General features: G+C 38.2%; 1 protein-coding gene across 2 annotated transcripts in view; it reads right to left on the bottom strand.

The window, feature by feature from the left end:
• Nucleotides 1-23384, bottom strand: part of LOC129691974 (bifunctional heparan sulfate N-deacetylase/N-sulfotransferase 4) — a 344209-nt gene that overhangs the window by 2358 nt on the left and 318467 nt on the right. Inside the window, exons 8-12 of one of the 2 annotated variants that reach the window (XM_055628185.1) lie at nt 17752-17875; nt 15738-15912; nt 9743-9913; nt 8625-8734; nt 1102-1204 (exon numbers count right to left, since the gene is read on the bottom strand). In XM_055628185.1, coding sequence (XP_055484160.1) covers nt 1102-1204; nt 8625-8734; nt 9743-9913; nt 15738-15912; nt 17752-17875 — 683 coding nt within the window. The remainder of the gene's footprint in view (nt 1-1101; nt 1205-8624; nt 8735-9742; nt 9914-15737; nt 15913-17751; nt 17876-23384) is intronic. The other variant, XM_055628186.1, reaches the window with a different exon arrangement.

The raw sequence follows: 23384 nt of genomic DNA, 5'->3' as shown, positions 1-23384 counted from the left end.
TCATGTGAATGCTACATTGATGTTTTGGGCAGATTAAAGTGATTTCTGGAACCCTTTAGAAATTACTGAGTTCAAAAGTATATTAAGGACTTTCTGTCACTTGCATCACCATAGCAACACATGAAGAATACATCCTGTCCTTGTCCACCTTGCCTTAGGAGAGATGCTTACAATATCTGGCCGTTTTCCCAGCTATCATTTCTCATATAAAGCATCTTTCCACACAATATAATTTCTACATTTTTTTTGTCTTTTTCTAGTTTAGTATTATTTTGTGCATCTTATTATAATAACTTAGTTATTCATCCTATAATGAATTTCAGTTCATAGTCATTTTATCCTTGTATTTTCTGCATTGCTTAGGTCAGTGTCAGGCATGTTATTGGCATTAGATATATGTGCTCTGGTTAGTTTTTGTCAACACGACACAAACTAGAGACATCTGAGAAGAAAGAGCCTCAACTGAGGAAGTGACTCCATCAATTAACCTGCCGGCAAGTCTGTGGGATACTTTCTTGACTTTTGATTCTGGAGATCCCAGCCCAGAGTGGACAGTGCCAAACCTAGGCATGCTGGCCAGGGCTGTTTAAGAGTGGTAGGTGAGCATGCCAAGGGAAACAAGCCAATAACATTCCTCCATTCATGGTCTCTGCTTCAGCTCCTGCCTCCAGGCTCCGACTTTGTCTTTCATCAATGTTGGATAGTGACCTGGAAGTTGTAAGCTAAAATAAACTTTTTCTGATTCAAAGTTGCCTTTTAGTCATGCTGCTTATAATAGCAACAGAAAGCAAACTAGAACAAATTCCTTGTTTACATGTTAGTAATACTTTATTCTTTATGCCAATGTTTACTGAAAAAAATTAAGTCTCTTCCAGTATGGAAAGGAGTTGCATTTTCCATATATATTTATGTCTGAATTGAATCCCAACAGGAAACAATTTCTAGTGACAAATATCACTGCTTTCTCTCTTTCTCTAACATCCTAATTTTATAAAATTATTGATTGCAAAGAAACATCAGAAAAATGAAGCAGATTTTTCTTCCTGGTCTTCAAACAGCAACTTCTCATGGTCAGAGTAATTCAAAGCAAGGAAATATTACCTCTGGATCCATGGGTGGGTATTTTCGGCCTTTGCTTTTCCCGAGGCATTTGGTTTTTCCTCCTTCCAGGAGTTGACACCAAAAGCCCTTTTGGGGATCAAACCTGCAATACATAAAGCATGTAATAATTGCAAATCATATTCAGTAAAGAGCCTTACCAGCCAGATAAAGGAGATATACCTTTGTATGCCCACTGCTTTAATTTAATTCATTCCCACAGATGTTCAGCTGATTTGAGAAATGATAATAGACATTAAAAACACTCAATTTTACTGTTTATTCCCAAATAGTTCTACTTGAAAGGCACTTAGACTTTTACAATTTTACAATTTTCATGTTGGAATTGCTGTGTTCCATATTTTAGTTGTAAGTATTAAAAAAATAAAAAACAAAGGAGTAAACATTAAAACTACAGGATATATATAACGGGACTTTGGATATTTTGTTTATTTATGATTGTAATTCCCACATCAAAATATACTGAAAGATTTCTAAGAAATCATTTTAATGTATTACATTAAAGGTAATATATTTTATATAGGCATACATGTAAAGGAGAGTGCCCCAACAGATCCAGTATAGGAACAAACCCATACACCAAACTCTCAGCACAAAAGAGATTTATTACCCCAGATTGGCAAGTAGGGGATGCGAGGTTTGTGCCTGTGGATCAGGCCCAGACAGAAAGCAAGCAACAGCAGCAGCAGATGCAGCAGATGTTTTTTGCAGGAGATTTTTAAAAAGAAAAAAGGGGAGTCTGCTAAAGAGAGTTGGTAAGTCCTAATTGGACATGTTAGCTAAATAATACATTTTGATTGTGAGACCTTGGTATTTTGGTTCAGGAATGAGTCGGTGGCCAAATAAAGGAATGGACCTTGTGAAATAGCTTTAGGAGTGTAATCCAGTTAGTTTTAGCAAGAGAGGAGAAAAAAGGGGGAGGGAGTTGAACAGGAAAACCTGTCAGCGTCATGTTTGTCAAAATCAGGCCTGTTAGAGAACCCTTCAATACTATTCTGAGCATAGTATCATTAAACTTTCCAATTTGAAAAAATATATACAATATTTTATTTCATAAGGTTTTTTCCCTACAACTTTCAAAAAGTAAATAAAAATGTAACAAAATTATATTAATCTACTTTTTGTTGTATTTCATTTAATCCTTTAAATAAATCTAGATTTTTTTCACACCTAAAATAAAACTTTAAAACATTCAACAATATCACACTGTTTTTTAGAAAGAATAAACCTTTCCTACTTAAAAAATGTTATTATTTAAATGGATATGTATGTCTTTAAAATTCCTATAAAGTGTAAAGCTATATAACTCATTACAGTGTTTTCAGACTACATGAGACATAGGCACTGTAGCTGAAGAGTAAAATATAGTTCTCTTCTTGCCTGTTGTTGAAGGCAGATAGTCTCATTGGATGAATCTCATAGCTGTACTTCTGCACTTAAAGATTTTTAGCTTCTGTTGCATACTGTACTGCCCAACACTCTTTCACCTTAAGATTGGGGAGATATCACATTTGAGAATGTGTAGATTTGTTACCTTGCTGTTACGATACTGAGAAATTTCACAAAAGAGTTATTTTTAAGAAAATCAAGAATATTTTTCCTTGGTGGAACACTGTACCAATAGCAACCTGTTCAAAAATACAGTTGCTAGAAATAGTCATTAAAAGAGAAGGTCGAGTTTATGGAGGAATGGGTTCTGAGTCCTTAAAACTCATCCTCTGCTGAGGCAGAATGTCTGCATCTCACATTGGTGTTTCTGGTGCCACTTGTTTGAGCTCACTTGTAAATTTCAAACATTAAACCACCATTTCCCAAAGAATGCATTGCTGTGATCATTAAAGTCTACCAGACCTAAGTTATCAATTCATATTCATACTCTCACCAAATTACATCTTTCCTAAAATGACAATAAAATGAAATAAACATGAATCTGGATTTCCCATATCAACCTTTAACACAGTAGATGTCTTCATGGTCTTCCTAGTCCTTAGCACTTTCTAGTGGAAACTCTGTATACAGCAGAGTGTGAAAGGCAAAATTACAGCCATATGTAGATTGAGATTCATGGTGTAATTGACATTGTAGAGACACATGCAGTTTCCTAGAGGTAAAATTATTTAGAGGCCGTGATTGACAGCACTGAGCCTGAGTGCAGTTGATCCAGGGTTACTACAATTTTAATTCTTTTTTATCAATCGAAACAGACCATTTCAAAAAACGGAAGAGTAAAATTCACAACTCCACTGTTGCTAGTGTAATTTTTCAGACAGTTTTCTTCCTTGAATGGGAAAATTTAACTTAATTAAAATCAGGGCAGATGAAGGTCATAATCATAAACGTTTCCCTGACTTTCTCAGCAAAGGAACAGCTTGCTGTTAATGGGAGGCTCGTTCTCATTCTTTATCTGTGGGTCAGTAGCCACCAAGACATTGGCAAACTCAGAGAAGAAACCAAAGTTACCAACATGTCTGAAACCTCTCCAGTGTTCTGCCCAACTTCTGGACCAAGTGGAGAACAATGGTGCCCACTATCATTTTAGCCAGCCAGTCAGCCAGCAAGGTGCCATTTGGGGTTAAAACTTTAGAACTCAAAATGTATATTCTCCTTGTCTTTTCTTGCACTTGCTGTGTTGATCCAACCAAAGTGCAGAAGCTGTACCTGCTGCTCTTAGTTCAAAGCTAATCTACAACAAGGGAAAGAAGTCTGAACAAGAACTACAAGCAGGGGCATAGTCGCACACACACACACACACACACACACACACACACACACACACTCACTCACCAGTTCCAATCATTCCCATTTAGTCGATGAATAACAAGATGTCCACTGCAGTGACCACTCAAAGACTGATCAGCCACACACAGCAGTGCTCCAAGCAGCAATTCTGTTTTGCAAATGATGAACAAAGGAGAACAAGAGAGAGAGAGAGAGAGAGAGAGAGAGAGAGAGAGAGAGAGTTCACAGGCAGTGCCAACCTTCCTGCAAAGCATCTTGACACCTGCAGTTACAGCCAGCTGCAGATAAATTGGGCTCTGGGAGTGCCCTGCCGGGGCAGACCCTGTCCTTGCCTCTGGAGCCCGGAAGGAAAGCGGTACTGTAGCTTTGACCCGATCAGATCCCTAGATATTCACAGAAACTCTAATGCTTGCAACTTAGTTACAAGAGAAAGGATGTGTGGCCTAATTGTTTTGTGTAAAGCCAAATATATGAGCATTTCTGTCGAGCACTAACAAGATAGGAAAAATGAAAGAATGAACCAAGTAAGAAGGGGAAATTTAAATTTATCGCTATGGGACTTGCAGCATGCATAAAACATGGAAAAGGTTTGCATTTTTGTTGCTCAGCAGATGTTTTAGGAAGATGAAGCATAATTGACTGGGATGTAAAGTTAATTAGTTGCAGGATATTGTGTTGCCCTGGGCCTGTTCCTATAATACCATTGCACCTGCAATTTTCCTCTGCACGCATGTATACTCTTTGATGGTAAGAGGGAAATTTGCTTTAGCTTCCTTCCTGACCTATGTTAGAGAGACCTGATCCTTGCTGTCCAGGTTGTACTCCTATGTGTTACCAATTAAGATCAAATACATCAGTAGTCAAATGGATAAAAGAGGACAGAGTCATTTCCAACCTGAACTACTCAATCTGTTCCTTGTGTATCACAGGCCTTTCTCTAGTTTTTATTAATTTCCCAAGAGGAAAAAAAAAGATTCGGCCTGCTGTGCAAAATGAGATGGGGACATCGGCAGCACAATGGCCCTAAACAGCACTTTCTGCCTCGGGCTGAGAATATTTAACTGTGTTAAGGCTAAATACAACACTGGTAACAAAACCAAAGTGTCTGGACCCATGCTGGCAGCATCTTCCCTCTCTGGTAGTTCGAGGTTTCAGAGTAAGCTGTTAGATTTTCTTGTTTTGCACAGCAGGAGTCATGAGTCAAAACTTTGTTCAGACTGAGGAATGAGCCATTCTGAATACTGAAGGTCATTTTTAAGCATAGGGTCTTTGTAATCTTGACCATTTGAGGCCCTGCTCCATTTATTGCATAGCACAATTTATAGACTCAAACAGACAGATTTTCTCTAGATTATACCATATCATTGCTTTGTGATTTTATTTTAACAGTCGTGAAATTGTGAATATAATATTCAAAGCTTTTTCAAAGAATTGCTAAACAACACTTAGGACTTGGGTGGGCTGGCATTTGACTCCCTGTATTTTTCCAAGCATCACTATAGAGGTTAAACACTGTGATATGTGAGATATATTACAGTCCATCCATATATTTTGTACTTGTTTATAAACTCCTTCTTAAGTATAATTTTACAAGTTTATTGAGCCATAAGCAACTCTTTGCAGTAAATAGGGCAGAACTATTACCTAGGCTACCGCTGAGAAGGGCAAGATATGCCAACATCAATAACTATTAATGCAAAACGCATTATGGGAAGCTTTGTCTACTCAATCAACAAGAGCATGCCTTGTGCTGTTGCTGTTTCCATGTGTAGGTAAGAACTTCATTAGGATTGTTTTAGTGGATAAGGAAAAACCCAATCTCATTACTGCTTTTCCTGTCCCTCCATTACCCTCTCTAATTGTCTAATTGCTGAGTCTAATCTGCTGTGAACTGGGAAATTATATAATCAGGCCTGTTAGAATTTCGTCTAAAATTTAATAGGCTTTATATCAGAGCTTGGGGGGGGGTGTCTTTTATGAGTAAAGTACATGCCCTTTTAAAGTGTGTTTCAGTTGCTGGGAGCATTTCTTTTTGTTAACTTGCTTCCCCCAATTTAAATTTGCTTGAATAGATAGCTCTGTTTTCCCAGGATAAGGGCAAAATATATGCCATCCACATGCTCTTTTGTAACATAGCATGTCCCTCCTTGCCAAGAGATGTGGTTGCGTCTCCCGGCCTTGAATTTGCAGTTGATTAACTGACTGTTGTGCCTAAAAGAATGAAACAAGCTCTACGGATATAAAGTCTAGGTCACAGCAGTCATGGTGACCTTAGACCGCATGGTCCCTCTGCTTTGCACTCTGTTTTAGAATGGTGCCACTGCACTGTGGAAAAGCCAAAGACAGAGAGAGAGAAGCTGCATGTAGAACATTCATGCTGCTGAACTCAGTCTTTGATTCAGGAGCCAAAGATGTGGGTCAAGAAGCATCCAGATAATGCCAGTCCTTGTCCATTGGAGTCATATCCAGGTATTCAAGTCATCCCAATGATGAGATCACATATCAATGGGTAGAATCAAACCATCCTCAGCGCATTCCTTTTCTATATTAATTTATTTTTAATTAATTACAAATTATTCATTTTGTATCCCAGCTGTAGCCCCCTACCTTGTGCCTTCCCAATTCTCCCTCCCTCTTCTCCTCTCTTGTCCCTTCTCCCAGTCCACTGATAAGGGAGGTCCTCTTTCCCTTCTATCTGAATTTAGCCTATCAGGTCTCATCAGGACTTGCTGTATTGTCTTCCTCTGTGACCTAGCAAGACTGCTCCCCTTCAGGGGGAAGTGATCAAAGAGCCAGCCTCTGAGTGCATGTCAGAGACAGCCCCTGTTCCCCTTACTAGAGAACCCACTTGGACACTGAGCTGCCATGGGCTACATCTGTGCAGGGGTTCTAGGTTATCTCCATGCACAGTCCTTGGTTGGAGTATCAGTCTCAAAAAAGACCCATTTGCCCAGATTTTTGGTTCTGTTGCTCTTTTTGTGGAGCTCTGGTCCCTTCCAGGTCTTTCATCCCCCACCTCTTTCATAAGATTCCCTGAATACTGCCCAAAGTTTGGGCAGTATCTATGGGTCTCAGCATTTTCTTCAATATCCTGCTGGGTAGAGTCTTTCAGGGTCCCTCTGTGATAAGCTCCTGTCCTGTTCCCTGTTTTATCCCTCTTCTGATGTCTGTCCCATTTTGCCTTTCTGAATGAGGATTGATCATCTTACCCCAGGGTCCTCCTTCTTGCTTAGCTTCTTTAAGTGTACAGATTTTAGTATGTTTATCCTATATTATATGTCTAATGTCCACTTACAAGAGCACATTCCTTTTCAAAGTCTGACCTACAAAAGCCCTATCATAAGAAAAGGACTGCCTGTCATATGCCACTGTGTTTAGTAACGTTTGTAGTACAACAGATTATATTGTGCATTATTCCATTCTGCAACAAAATTTTCAATAAATACAGGAAAAAACATTGTTGTGTAATGGTTTCTATCAAGGCTAAACCTTTCCACCTTGGAGGCAAACTTTTTAAGATATAAGATGGGAAAAATGAAGAGAAACAGAGGATACTTTAAGACAGGATGTTTACTAGGAGGAAAAAAAAAAAACAAAAACAAAACCCAAACCAAAAGATGTTCTAACACAGTGGTTCTCAGCCTTTCTAGTGCTTTGACCCGCTAATACAGCTCCTTATGTTGTGGTGATCCCCCAACCATGAAGTTATGCTTCTTGCTACTTCATGTGTTTTCTGGTGGTCTTAGGAGACCCTCAGGTTGTTAGAAATATTTTAACGGGAGGTGAACATTCTATCCTTCAGGGACGCTTCTTAAGATATGAAATGAACAACTCAAAATAGCTCCAGGAAGTCTTTAATACTAACAAGATTCATTAAGTTCCCTTTCCCTTCAGAAGTATAAAAACAATAAAACTCCTGTGAGTCACTCTCAGAGAAACTTAGGTGCTTAAAGGCTCAGACCAAGCTGCTTGGCAGAAGCAGAGGTCAGTCAAGCAACCTGGAAGAAAGGGAGACCAGAGAAACAACTCGGAACAAACAGGTACTCCCCTCAAGGAGCATCAGGCCAGAGAGGGACTAGTGACAGGCGTCTTCCAGCACACAGAGCTGCCTGAAAGCTGTGGGGCATGCTCCAGGTTTCCGACTTTAGTCACCTGTTCTGCGACAGACCTTTAGTTATGATAGTTGTCTTTGAGTTATTTCTGTTCCATTAAACCCAGGAAAACTAACTGGTTCACCAAAATGGACTTTTGTGGTATCTAACTTTGTCTGTTGTCAGTTCTCTCTCTGGGCTAAGTAGATGTTTTGTCACATCTCCCCAGGAACAGTACCACACAACAGATAGGAATACGCATCTCCAAGTCTGTCCTAAATACTATTCACTGTCTCACAGGGAATGATGACTTTTTAGGTTTTTCTTGTAACTTGCACCCAGAAGGCCAATCATTTTCACCTTTGTGACTTCAGTCATTAGGAAACTGCCTACAAAGTAGACATACAAAATGTCTGAACCAACTAATATTGGAGGATGGCTCCAAAACAATGAGATTTATCATAATATAAACTACCTATTGTATTTTATAATGCAAAGTAGTACTGTTGTTCAAATGAAGACATCTAATGAGTAATGAGAATTCTTCTTTGTGTCTGGATAGCAGAATGATGTATAAATTCATAGCTAGTATTAATGATGTTATATACATAAATAACAGTGATAATTTATGAGGGTAAATAATGCAAGTGAAATCAAGCATGCGAATAGACTCACGTTAGTGCTTCAGAATAATTATAATGAGGTGTAACTCCTAGAAACTTCTGGACTTCATCCATCACAGTAGCTGGGTCAGATCTCAGCTGTTGTCCATCAATAATTAGCAACTGCAAAGCCAAAAATAGAGACTTTATGAAAAGCAAAACTAAATTAAATCAACGAAACTGCCTCTCTTGACCTGGTATTGCATCAATAAGCCAGGCCACTACAAATGAGAAGAAAACGTGCACTCCATGGGCTACATTTAAACATTGACCTTGCTTCTTTCCTAGTTAATATTTAAAAATTTCCATAGGCATTTATGTGTGTATGTGTGAATTACAAACTCAGTTTATTCTTAATCAGAAATAAACGCAAGTGTCTGTTGCTTTGGAACTTCAGTAGGAACAGGAATTTCCCATCTGCAGTGCATATTCCCAGATAACCATCCAGCTTACTAATGTTATCATTAACCATGGGGCCAATGGCTCAAGAGTGGCCATTCAGGGGGAAAATATCCCACCTAGTTTTACAAACCACGATTAGGGATTGGAGGAAAATGTTTGATTCTGATTTTCTCACCGTGGCTCACTGCTGGAGAATATCAGACATGCACAGGGGGCTATTTGAAAAGAGTGCTACTGCCACAGTCCGCTTGGAGTTTAAATTGTGCCCTGGGCTGGAATGCGGACCATGGAGGCTGTGGATGTTTTTTCTCAGATTTCACTGTGCACCCATGTTTGCTGGGTCCTTCTCTTTGTGGCCATCCACCTCCTTAGTAACCTCTTCTTTCCTGGTAAGGTTCCCGCATGACAGAGAAACAGCAGGGACTTCTACAGAGTCTCGATCTAACTGACTTCTCTATTTCTCTATTTCTACATGTGTCAATGTATTCCTTGAAACCAACTGACAGTAAAAAAAAAAAAAAAAACCAAAACCTTCTAAATATGTGCTTCAGAGCCATGTAAATATATTGAAGGTACTAATAAAGTAAAACTATGTAAAAAAAAATAAAATAAAGCACAGTTTTTACTGTCTTTATTGCAAACTTATCCATGGTGAAGTTCATTATGTTTTCTGTTTGTCGATAAAATCGATTGTGATCTGACCAACGGAACCTATTTCCATGCCATTACCTGGGAAGTAGAAAAGTAGGCCAGCCATCTTTCTATGTGTACGGCATACCACCCAGGTATCAGACATCTCCTCTGCAACGTTTTTAAATCAGGCGGGGCCCAGTGTCCTGTTGTGATAACTTCATAGAAATTGAACCTCAGGGCAGCTGGATCTTCATGAGATCGCTGGTGCTTTGAAGGAAAAGTGATGTACAGAATTAGCCGTGAGTTTTCTTTTCTTGTAATGTTTGCGTAAGTATATGTGTGGAATTGTGTATTTGACACATTGCTTATTTTAAAGGTCAAGCTTTCACTAAATATCAAGTGACATGCAGATATATTTGGGGTTGGTAGGCTTTTAAAACACTTAGACAAAAGGCAGAGATAGAATGAAAGTATTTTTTCCAAGGGTCAGAATAGAAACCGAAAATACGTTAGTGACAGAAATATTAAGCGTGATATGCAAAAATCTAGATGACTAGGAGTGGTCTCACACGCTGCTTGGCCTATGGTGTCAGCACGGCTCCTTCTGGTGGTTCCTCTGTGTGGCAGCTCCTACGCAGGCAGACGCTTCAGATTCTGATATCTAAACATTGCTTAGCTGTCCCAGTCAAGGGAAAGTTGTCCAAAGTGCTTTTGCTCTATGGGTCTTTTTAGTATCAAGGCCTAGGAAACTTTCACACAAAATCACCGTTTGGCAAGATAACGGAGCCCAACTGAATGAGGGATGAATTTAATAATACAGTTGTTGAAAAATTATTAGTCGCATTCTCAGAAATCTAGTATGGGAGAGAGTGGAGTAATAGATGGTAACAAAGTCAGATATTTGAATGATATGTAAGAAGTTATTTAATGGTGACAACAGGCCAATAAAGGTGCAATCAAGACAAACAAATGATGAAAACCTTAATAATAAGTGAAGCTTTTGAGCTAAAGTGTGACAAGAAAAATTTCAATAATCAGAGAATAATAAAAAAAGAAACAAAGAGGGAACTTGAAAGTGGGTAATGCAAGTAAACCTGAATTAATGTGGATAAAGCATGTGCATATAAAAGAACCGGTTTTGCATAATATCTAAAAGTTAATATAAAGAAAATCTAACCTAGAAGAAACATGGTAAGATATAAAGCATGGTATGTTTGTCAACAGCTAGGTTTTTTTTTTCAATGTAAGAAGTAAGTTTTACGTGCAAACTATCCTAGAAAAATAAAGATAATTTAGTGAGAGGTCAAAGATTCAGAGTAGTAATTAACTTCCTGATGGGTGACACTAATATTTTGTTTTAAGTGTCATGCATGCAGATTACCTATTCAGTCTAATCAACAAAACATATAGAGATTCCATAAATTGGAAGAGTAATTGTAAATGTGCAGCATGTACATATTAAAAGAGTAAAGCAGGGCTAAAATATCTGTTATAAGCAGTGACAGGGGTGTGTTCAATCTGTTTATATTGACTTATACAGATTTAGCATCGGATTTTCTTTATATCCCTGCAACGAAGATTAGCATAAAAATATGAGCAGAAAGTCACAAAAGGACATATTTTATGGAAAAATAGTACTTTAGTTCCTCTGTGAGGTCCATTATAAAAATGTGGGGTAGAAATTACAGTGGCAGGTGACATTCGAGAGGGTTTCTCCTTTACACCTGCTGAGTTCCAGATTTATGGCCGTTACTGAAAAGACAGGTCCACCTAAGTAATAGGCTACATTATTTTGAAATGTGGAGCACTTTGGGGCCCTAGCCTCAGCAATACAGGCAATAAAAAGTATTATCAGAAAAAATAATTCCCTTAAACCTGTGTATTCAAAGAATTTATTTGGAACGCAGTCAGAGGTAAGCACTATACTGTGTATATTCTGTTTCATTCAAGTGATTTAATCTATACAGAACATACATTTCAGTCTACCCTAAACAGATTAAACATTCAGCATGCACATAAATATTTGAATTTAAAACTTTTAATTGAAGCTTGCATCTCAGTGTTTTGGTAATTTTTTAAAATTAACTTTAGTATAAAAGTCTTGGGGGGGACTCCATACACCCAACTTAACCAGAATCAAGGTCTATACAATCTTAAATGAACTTCTAAATGGTTAGAATCAGCTTTTTTAAGCAGTAGGGCTTCACGTTTGACTTTACACGTTCACTGTAAAATATGTTCTATTTATGTATACACCACCAAAACTGAGAAGTCCATGACAGAGTTAGAAACAGAACACAATTACAGTCATATCCTCTTTCATAACTCATGTTCATTGCCTATATTCAGTCCTTCTACATCCCTTAATATTTAGCCTGTCTTGTTCACTTTTATGCATGGTATGCAATATGTACTGGCTGATTTTATATCAAATTGATACAGGTTAGAGTCATCTGAAAAGAGGAAGCCTCAATTTTAAAAACTTGGTTGTAGGGCATATTCACATTTAATGATTGAAAGTGTCCAACCCACTGTGGGTGAGAACATTTCTGGAATGGTGGTCCTGGGTCTATTAGCAAACAGGCGGATCTAGCCAGTAAGCAGCACTCCTCCATGGCCTCTGCATCAGTGCCTACCTACTGGTTCCTGCCTTGTTTGAGTTTCTGATCTCATTTCCTTCAATGATGAACAGAGATAAGGGCGCATAACGCAAAGTGTTTCACGGTAGCAACAGTATTCCTCACTAAGATGTCATTTGGGGTAGTATTTTAAAAATGGATTTGTCTTGTTTTGGCTTATAAGTTTTCATTTATTTTTAACATAAAGGTCAGTGAAATACAAATACTGTAATTGAGAATCAATAAAAATTGACAGGGCCCCTGCACAAAACTGAAGTCCAAGTGGATCAAAGACCTCAACATAAAATCAGACACATTAAATCGGCTAGAAAAAAAAGTGGGGAATACCCTAGAACTCATTGGTACAGGAGAAAACTTCCTGAACAGAACACCGACAGCACAGGCTCTAAGAGCAACAATCAATAAATGGGACCTCATGAAATTGAAAAGCTTCTGTAAAGCAAAGGACACCGTCATCAAAACAAAGCGACTGCCTACAGATTGGGAAAGAATCATCACCAACCCTTTATCTGACAGAGGACTCATATCCAATATATATAAAGAACTAAACAAGCTGAAAAGCAATAAACCAAGTAATCCACTTAAAAAATTGGGAACAGAGCTAAAGAGAGAATTCTCTGTAGAGGAATATCGAAGGGCAGAGAAGCACTTAAAGAAATGCTCAACCTCATTAGCCATTAGGGAAATGCAAATCAAAACAACCTTGAGATTTCACCTTACACCCATCAGAATGGCCAAGATGAAAAACTCAAGGGACAACACATGCCCACATGCCGGAGAGGTTGTGGAGAAAGGGGAACCCTTCTCCACTGCTGGTGGGAATGTAAACTGGTACAACCACTCTGGAAATCAATCTGGCGCTTTCTCAGACAACAGGAATAGCGCTTCCTCAAGATCCAGCCATACCACTCCTAGGCATATACCCAAAAGAGGCGCAAGTACACAAAAAGGACATTTGCTCAACCATGTTTATAGAAACTGTGGCACATCTATACAATGGAGTATTACTCAGCAATGAAAAATAAGGAAATCATGAAATTTGCAGGTAAATGGTGGGACCTGGAAAGGATCATCCTGAGTGAGTTGTCCCAGAAGCAAAAAGACATGCATGGTATATACTCATTCATATAAACATACAACATAGAATAAACCCACTAAAATCTGTACATCTAAACAAACTAAGCAAAAGAGAGGACCCTAGATAAAATGTTCAATCCCCATCCTGAAAGGCAAAGAGGATGGACATCAGAAGAAAAAGAAAATAGGAAACAACCTCAGAACCTGCTACAGAGGGCCTCTGAAAGCCAGAAGAAAACAGGAAACAACCTTGAAACCTGCCACAGAGGGCCTCTGAAAGCTTCTGCAGTATAGACTGTCAAAGCAGATGCTGAGCCTGATGGCCAACTGATGGGCAGAGTGAATGGAATTTTATGTAAGAAGTTGGAAATAGTAAGAGCTGGAGGGGACGGGAACTCCACAAGGAGAGCATAGAACAAGATAATTTGAACACAGGGAACGTCCCAGAAAATCATACTCCAACCAAGGACTATTCGTGGAGATGACCTGGAACCCCTGCACAGGTGTAGCCCATGGCAGTTCAGTGTCCAAGTGGGTTACATAGTAATGGGAAGAGGGACTGCCTCTGACATAATCTGATTGGCCTGCTCATTGATCACCTCCCCCTGAGGGGGGAGCAGCCATACCAGTCCATGGTAGAGGACAATGCAGCCACTTTTGATGAGAACTGATAGACTAAGATCAGAAAGAAGAGGAGAACCTCCCCTATCAGTGGACTTGGGGAGTGGCATGCATGCAGAAAGGGGAGGGAGGGTGGGATTGGGAGGGGAGAAGGGAGGGGCTTATGGGGGGATACAAAATGAATAAAGTGTAATTAATGAAAAAAATTGACAGGGCCTCCAAAAGGAGACCAACAGAGCCAAAAACAACAGCTACAACAAAATCCTGAGCCCTGGGGACCCTGCAGAAACTGATACCCCAACCAAGGACATTGCATGGAGAGGACATAAAACCCAGGCTCAGATGTAGCCCATAGACTCTGTATCCAAGTGGGGTCCCTTATAAGGAGAACAAGGGCTTTCTCTGGTATGAACTGAGTGGCAGGCTCTCAAGTCATCTCCTCCTGAGGGAGGAACACCCTTACCAAGCCACAGAGGAAGACAATGCAACCAGTCCTGATGAGACCTGATAGGCTAGGACCAAATAGAAGGGCAGGAGGACCTTCCATATCAGTGGACTAGAGGAGGGGCATAGGAGGAGAAGAGGGAAGAAAGGTGGGATTGGGAGTAGACAGGGGAGGAGGCCACAGCAGGGATACAAAGTGAATAAATTTTAATAAATGATAATAGTAAAAAGAAAAAAACAAAATCTCATTATAAAAATTAATTTTCATTATGAGACCACTTTATTATTTTTATTTTACTTATTATTTATAATTCATTCACCTTTTATTAGAGTTGTAGCCTCCTCCCTCATCTCCTCTTGGTCTTGTCCTCCCCTTCTCTTCGTCCCTTATATCCCCTCCGCTAGTCCACTGGCAAGGGAGGTCCTTCTCCTCTACTATCTGACCTTAGCCTATCAGGTTTCTTCAGGACTGTCTGGATCCTGTTTCTCTGTGGTTTTAGTAGGCCACCTCTCCAAGGGAAGGTGATCAAAGAGCAGGCAATCAACTGCTTGCCAGAGACTGCCCCTGCTCCCTTACTAGCAGACCCCAATAATGACTGAGTTGCCCATTCATAGCCAAACATCATTTTAGTGGAATGTTTGAAACCTTTGCCATCACATCTTTCCAGCAAAAAAATACAACACAGGTCTTGTCACTAAATTAACAAAACATGTTATTTGATTTCATATTTCAATCACTTCTAATTACATCAGCCATTTTCACATAAATTATTGAGTGGCTACATTTTAACATAAACTATTGAGTGGCTATGCTTGCTATGTAGCTCCCTGTTTGTTTCCTTTCCTCACTTGTTTACTGATATTTTTTTTTATTTATTTGACATGTTGGAGGACATGCATAAATGAAAGCATGAAGTAATTTTCCCTGTGTTGCTAAAGATCTACTCTTTAGATATCGACTTTTAGTTTCAATATATTTTGACACACCAACATTTTACATGTTTGTTTGATTTTTGGAAATACTATAATTCTTTATGTTGTTACTTTTTCTGTTATATTATTGTTGAAATCCCTTGATGGATTCTGGACAGTTTAAATATTTAACTCTTTATAGTTGAATGGATAGATACATGGATGGATGGATAGATAAATCAGTAGGTAAGTAGATACATACATACAAAGATACATACATAGTCTTGATTTTTGTTAAGATATTTATACATTCCACAGTTTAGTGTATCTGGGTTTTAGTTAATGACTAATTCAAGCTGCAACTGAATTTACTCAATACCACTCTTCTTCATACATACCTGGTACCAGGAATATGCCCTGTCTGAGGGATCTATGAGTATAGTAATGATCTTGGCTTTGGGAACAAGAGATGCCGCTCTTTTGGGAGCCTCTTCTGAGTGGAAGTAGTTAGCACTCTTCTCAAACAGAAAATCAGTAGTAATGTTGGAGGGAGTGGGGAAAAAGTCCATATACCTGCAGGTAGGGAGAGGTAAATTAATTAATCTGAGCAGTATTTACTTTTTATTTTGATGTCCCCTGAGTAAGAGGGTTTTCCATTTGTTTGCACCAAGCTCAAATTAGTGTGTTATAAAATCATCAGATAGGCACCATGATTTGTACTTCTCCCGTAAAAGCAACCCAGAAGGTTGTGTTCGTATGACTCACTTAAGGCAGAGGAAAGAGCGAGATAAGGAGCTGATAGAGAATGATAGGAAAATACAACAGAGCCAAGGTTCTCTGTTATCACAAACCAAATCTAAATCTACAATTTGTGCCTGTAGCATACAAACTTGGACCATCTTTCTTTACTGAAACTTTGAAAAGTAAATTGTGTTTGCAAATTTGAATGCTAAGATCTTAAGGTTAGATTAAAGTTCACAAAATAGAAAGACATGTCAGTCAAAATAGCTATTAAAAATTAAACGGATTAGGCATATCTGTTCTCTTTCATAATGTCTATAAAATTTAGTAGTATACACAGTAATATCAGCACATTATAATTTATCTGGAGTAATTAAGGGGCTATTTCCTGCCAGTGGATCCGGCAATGCCTCATAGGTTCACTTCTCCATATGCTGTCGGAGCAGTGCTCTGTGTGTAGATTATGGGATCAATATGTTCTGAGGCTAATTCAGTACACGGCTTTAATTATGTGTGTAACCCTCTTTACAGCTCGTCACTTCTCTCGCCCTCAAATGTTCTAGAAAGAAATAATGAGAGCAATTAAGAATTCATACAAGGCACCAATTTTCCTCTTTGACATTTGTTATTATGTTTCCCAAATGAAGAGTACTGAAGAATCTCATCTGTATTCTTGCTTAAAAATTTGTGTTCCATTTGAGCTCAGAGATAAGAGAAATTGCTTTTCTCTCTTTGATGATTTTCATGCAATTTAAGGATGTAAAATTGAGATAGGTTAGTAATACCTTAGATGTGAAGGGAGCACAGTTACACTCAGGCTGAGGAGCGAAAGCTGCACACTGGCATTGCCCTTCTTGGGCCTTAATTCTATAAGGTTCACATAGAACATGTATGGGAACATGTTATGGGACACACAAAATTACATGATACAAAATGTGCATTGAGCAGAATTTTCCCCACTAGAGATTTTCTTATATACACAGGGGATAGAAATCAAATATAGGCTTATAATTTCTTGGAAAGTTGGGATACAGCCAGAGAAAAATTCAACAGAGTGAATATCATCTCCAATATTAGCTTTATTAATTTTAGATTATGGAAAGCATAGTTATTTTAAGTGTTTTCCTTCATTTATCAAGCGCTAATTAATGCTCCTTCTGTGTGTGAGTGGAATTAATATAGTTTAGGAAAAGCTCTATTATAATTTGCATGACTAATACTGTCTGTATTGCAACACAACATACACAGCTCATGTGGTTAATGAAGATACATGTCCCAGAGCACAAAATAAAGCAACCTCAGGCATCACTGTGAAGACAAATTATGTGTTTAATAAAATAAATGGAAGAACTGTAAAAGAAGAGTATGCTGAAAGAGAATTTTAAATATCCTTATAAATAATTATGATGAAAAAATACCCTGCAATGTTCCTTATTCAATCATATTAACTTACCAGAAAAATATTATCATTATTGCACTGTCCAAATCAAATTATAAGCAATACTGATTAAACATATCATCATTATAAATTAATTTCTAATTCACTGTGGTAGAATTGAGCATAACAAATTCATTCTGTAATTATGCAGATGCCATGCACACATCTGTAATTGCTCTGCAATGATGGAGCATGTGTTAATATTGGAGTTCATTTTTTGTTGTTATTCTTACCACTCAATTCCCTTGTGATAGTTGTTGCCATTAAAAAATTGAACCTCTTCAAATGTTTTTGGGCTCGGGAGATTGCTGATGATGGAAGGGTGCATAAGAAGAAATAAATAAAGTGCAGTTGTTCCTATTAGAAAGAAAAGATATATGTTACATGCTAATAAAAAAGAGATTAAAATATCAATGTCATATTTTCTACATAAAACTTTATCGTTCATTTCTACTAAAGTTTATTTCTTTTGATTATATCGTTTATTTTTATTACGAAAGCTTTATCATTTATTTCAGTAAAGATGATTTCTGTTACATAATGACATTTACAGATGAGAAAACCAAAGTCACATGTCTAATAAATGAAAAGGCCAAGAGGTGGATACCCAGTGTACAGCTCCCTAGAGGCACAGCATTAAACAATAGATTCAGAAGCTCTTTCTTGGTAAATAAAATATTAAGTTCCTCTCACACATACAGCAACATCTCCTTGAACTCTTGCCCCTTCATATGCAGATTTAAACTTTTTTGTTTTTTAATTTAAATTTATTTTTTTATAATTTATTCTTTTAAAATCCCAATTGTAGTCCCCTCCCTCATTTCCTTCTGGTACCACACTGCCTCACCCTTCCACCCCATCTTCAGCCCTATGTCTCAGAAAGGTGGAGCCCTCCAACCCCAGCCTATCCAGTCTCAATAGGACTGCCTGCATCCTCATCCTCTGTGGCCTGGCAATGCACCGTCCTGCCCCCATCTATCAGGGAGAAGTGATCAAAGAGCAGGCAGGCTAGTTCCTGACAAAGAGAGACACTGATCCCCTTACTAGGATACCCACATGGAGACTGAGCTATCAGCTACATCTGAGCAGGGGGCCTAGGTCCTCTCTATGCATGGTCCTTGGTTGGTGTATCAGTCTCTTCAGGACTTCATGAGCCCAGATTTGTTAGCTTTTCTGGTCTACTTATGGAGCTCTTAATCTGCTCTGGGTCACTCTATTCCTCTACTCTTTCCGACAACTCCCTGTTGTCTGCCCAAAGTTTGGCTGTGAGTCTTAGCATCTGGTTCAATCCAATTCTGGGTAGAGTCTTTCAGAGGACATTTATGGTAGGCTTCCATCCAGTTGCCTCTCTTCAACTGCCTCCATTTTCTATTCTATTTGCCCTTCTGAATAAAAATTAAGCATCCTCCCTAGGGTACTAATTGTTATTTAGTTCTTTAGGTATGTGGATGGTAATATGGTTTTCCTGTATTATATGGCTAATATCTGCTTATAAGTGAGTATAGTATATTCCATGCATGTCTTTCTGGTTCTCAGTTACCTCAATCAGGATGATCTTTTATAATTCCATCCATTTGCCTGCAATTTTCATGGTTTCCTTGTCATTAATAGGTGAGTAGTATTCCATTGTGTAAATGAACTACAGTTTCCGTATCTATTCTTCGGTTGAAGGACATCTAGGTTGTTTCCAGATTCTGGCTTTTATTAATACAACTGCTATGAACATAGTTGAGCAAATGTCCTTGTTATATGGTTAAATGTCCTTGTTATATTTCCAGTATATGTTAAGGAGTGGTATAGCTGGATCTGGGGATAGTACTATTCCAAAATGTCTAAAAAACCATCAGATAAATTTCCCAAAGTGGCTGAACAAGTTTGTATTCCCACCAGAAACAGAGGAATGTTCCCCTTTCTTCACATCCTTGCCAGCATAGAGTGTCACTTGAGTTTGATCTTAGCCATTTTGATGGGTGTAAGATGGGATCTCAAAGTCGTTTTGATTTGCATTTTCCTGCTGACTAAGGAAGTTAACCATGTCTTTAAGTGCTTCTTGGCCATTCGATATTCCTCTGTTGAGAATTTTCTGTTTAGTTCTGCACCAAATTTTTAATTGGATTATTTGGTTTGTGGGAGTTTAATTTCTTGAGTTCTTTAAATAACCTGGATATTAGCCCCCTATTGGATGTAGGGGTGGTGAAGATCTTTTCCCAGTCTGTAGGCTGTCGTTTTGTTCTGTTGAAAGTGTCCTTTGTTTTAGAGATGCTTTTGAGTTCCATGAGGTTCCAGTTATTGATTGTTGATCATAGAGCTTGTGCTGTTGCTGCTCTGTTCAGGAAGTTATCTATTGTGTCAATGTTAGAGGAATAAGTAAGGAAGAGCCTTGAACTCACTGGCACAGAAGACAACTCCCTGAACAGAACACCAACAGCACAATCTCTAAGATTAACAATCAGTAAATGGGACCTAATGAAATTGAAACTTCTGTAAACCAAAGGACACTGTCATCAAAACCAAACAACAGTCTACAGATTGGGCAAGGATCTTCACCAACCCTATATTTGACAGAGGACTGATATCCAGAATATATACAGAACTCAAGTTAAACACCAACAAACCAAGCAATGTAATTAAAAAATGGAATACAGAGCTAAACAAAGAATCTCAATAGAGGAATTTTGAATAGCAGTCATCAGTGAGATGCAAATCAAAACAACTCTGAGATTTCACCTTATACCCATCAGAATGGCTAAGATCAAAAACTCAAGTGACAATACATGCTGAAGAGGTTGTGGAGAAAGGGTAACCCTCCTCAATTGCTGGTGGGAATGTAAACTTATACAATCACTCTGGAAATAATTCTGGTACTTTCTCAGAAAGTTAGGAACAGTGCTACCTCAAGATCCAGCTATACCATTCCTAGGCATATATCCAAAAGATGCTCAAGTAGACAATAAGGACATTTGCTCAACCATGTTTGTGGCAGCTTTATTCATAATAGCCAGAATCTGGAAACAACCCAGATGTCCCTCAATGGAGGAATAAATACAGAAGTTGTGGTACATTTACACAATAGAATATTACTCAGCTATTAAAAACAAGAAAATCATGAAATTTGCAGGCCAATGGTGGGAACTAGAAACGATCATCTTGAGTGAGGTATCCCAGAAGCAGAAAGACACACATGGTATATAATCACTTATAAGTGGATATTAGCCATATAATATAGGATAAACGTACTAAAATCTGTACACCTACAGAAGGTAAACAACAAGGAAGACACTAGGGAACAACCTCAATCCTCATTCAGAAGGGCAAATGAGATAGACATCGGAAGCAGGAGATAGACAGGGAACAGGACAGGAGCCTACCACAGAACGCCTCTGAAAGACTTTACTAATAGAGTATCAAACCAGAGGCTGAGACTCAGCCAAACTTTGGACAGAATGCATGGAATTTTATTAAAGAGGGGAGAAATAGAAAGACCTGGAGGGAGACAGAAGCTCTAAAAGGAGACTAACAGAGAAAAACAAAAAACAACAACAACAAAAAAACAACCCCTGAGGATTCTGAAGAGAATGATACCCCAAACAAGGACAATGCATGGAGAGAACTTAAAACCCTTGCTTGGATATAGCCCATAGACTCATTCTCCAAGTGGGTACCCTAGTAAGGGGAACAGGGGCTTTCTCTGACATGAACTTAGTGTCAGGCTCTCTGATTAACTCCCCTTGGGAAGTGCAGCCTTGCCAGGACACAGAGGAAGATAATGTAGCAACCATTCTTGATGAGACCTGATAAGCTATGGTCCAATAGAAGGGGAGGAAGACCTTCCTATCAGTGGACTAGGGGAGGACCATAAGAGCAGAAGAGGGAGGGAGGGTGGGATTAGGAAGAGACAAGGGAGGGGGCCATACATATCTGTGATACAAATTGAATAAACTGTAGTAAATGATAATAATTTAAGAAAACCATGACTGTGTGTTGGATTTTGTGACATGCTTTTTCAGCATCTATGATGATCATTTTTTTTTCTTTCCTTTTGTTTATATGGCAGATTATATTGATGAATTTCTGTATACTGAACTACTCCTGCATCCCCAGGATGAAGCCTTGGTCATGATGGATGATGTCTTGGATGTGTCCTAGGATTTGGTCTGCAAGTATTTTATTGAGTATTTTTGCTTCAATGTTCCTAAAAGAGATTGGTCTGAAGTTGGCTTTTTTTTTTTTTTTTTTTTTTTTTTTTTTTTTTTTTGTGGGTCTTTGTTTGGTTTAGGTATCAAGGTGACTGCGGCCTCACAGGATGAATTTGGTAATGTTCTTCTGTTTCTATTTTGTGTATTAATTTGAAGAGTATTGGTATTAGCTCTTCTTTGAAGGCCTGGTAGAACTTTGTACTGAAACCATATGGCCCTGAGCTTTTTTTTTTTTGGTTGGGAGATTTTGTTTGCCTGATCTTGATTCAACTTTGATAAGTAGACTTTATCAAGAAAATTGTCCATCTCATTTAGATTTTTAAATTTTGTGGCATATAGGCTTTTGTAGTGAGACCTAATGATTCTTTGGATTTCCTCAGTGTCTGTTGTTATGTCTCCCTTTTCATTTCTGATTTTGTTGATTTTGATAGTGTCTGTCTGCTGTTTAGTTAGTTTGACTAAGCATTTGTCTATCTTGTTGATTTTCTCAAAGAACCAGCTTTTGGTTTTATTGATTCTTTGAATTGTTCTCTTTGTTTCTAATTTATTGAGTTCAGCCCTAAGTTTGATTATTTCCAGCTGTCTACTACTATTGGGTGTGTCTGTTTCTTTTTTTCTAGGGCTTTCAGGTGTTCCATTAAGTTGCTAATATGGGATGTCTCCAATCCCTTTATGAAGTCACTTAGTGCTATTAACACATTCTCTTATTTTAACCCAAAATAATATTCGGTAGACCATTTTTTCCACTGTTTTCTTACCATTAACTAGATTAATTCATTTTGAAAACAGTTAGTGTTGGTGTTCATATTATATGTTCATAACTGGATATGTTCATATCCAGTTAGTGTTTATATTATACTTTGTGGTTCTCTGAAGCAATATTAAATCATATACTTAATGTAAATGAGAAACCCAGTCAAGGTTAGTTTTCAGAAATCTGGTTTCAATTTCCTTCTGCAGTCAGATGTCACTCGTATAGAAAGCCTCTCTATTTTGGGAACCTAAATCTGATATGTCATTGATCGATGCTTAATTTCAGTCAAGTAGATCAATATACTCAATAAAAGCTGATATGTTATTCATTATATGCCACAAGAGTGATGATTGGTAATAATTCTTGATTAAAAAAACATATGTGTGTAGACATAAAGTTACTGTATAATTCAAATGCTGATTTCTGTACCACCAAGTCTGGTTGCAATCCTTGTTCTGTAAACACTGCTCCCCAGTTGTCCCTGATATGCTGATAAAACAGCTTACAGCTCATTGCTGTGCTTAGGAAAGAATAGGGCTGAACTTCCTGCCAGCCAGGGGAAGAGGAGTTAGAGGAGAAAGCAGGAGAGTCATCCACAGCCAGGTATCCAGGAGGGACTAGGAGAGAGAGAAACTACAAAGTGCAAGTGCCTCTGAGATGTACACTGGGAGGAAGCCAAATTAGCATAGAGGATCAATGAGTTAAAACTACTCAGTTCTTGTTCTGTGAAGGTTGTTAAAATAACGTAATAGAGTCTCAATTATTTGTGTGGAAACTGAATTAAGAGAGAAACTGAGAAGCACAGTTTTATAAAAATAACTGTAACTCATGTGCTAACCCTAATAAATGTTAAGTGTATGTGTGTATTTGAGTCAAGTACATAGGTAATAGAAGGACTCAAAGGAAGTATGAATAA

The sequence above is a fragment of the Psammomys obesus genome, unplaced genomic scaffold, assembly GCF_907164565.1.
Source record: "Psammomys obesus unplaced genomic scaffold, mPsaObe1.curated_primary_1811, whole genome shotgun sequence".
NCBI classification, from domain to species: Eukaryota; Metazoa; Chordata; class Mammalia; order Rodentia; family Muridae; genus Psammomys; species Psammomys obesus.
This window is presented reverse-complemented; position numbering and strand designations above follow the sequence as displayed.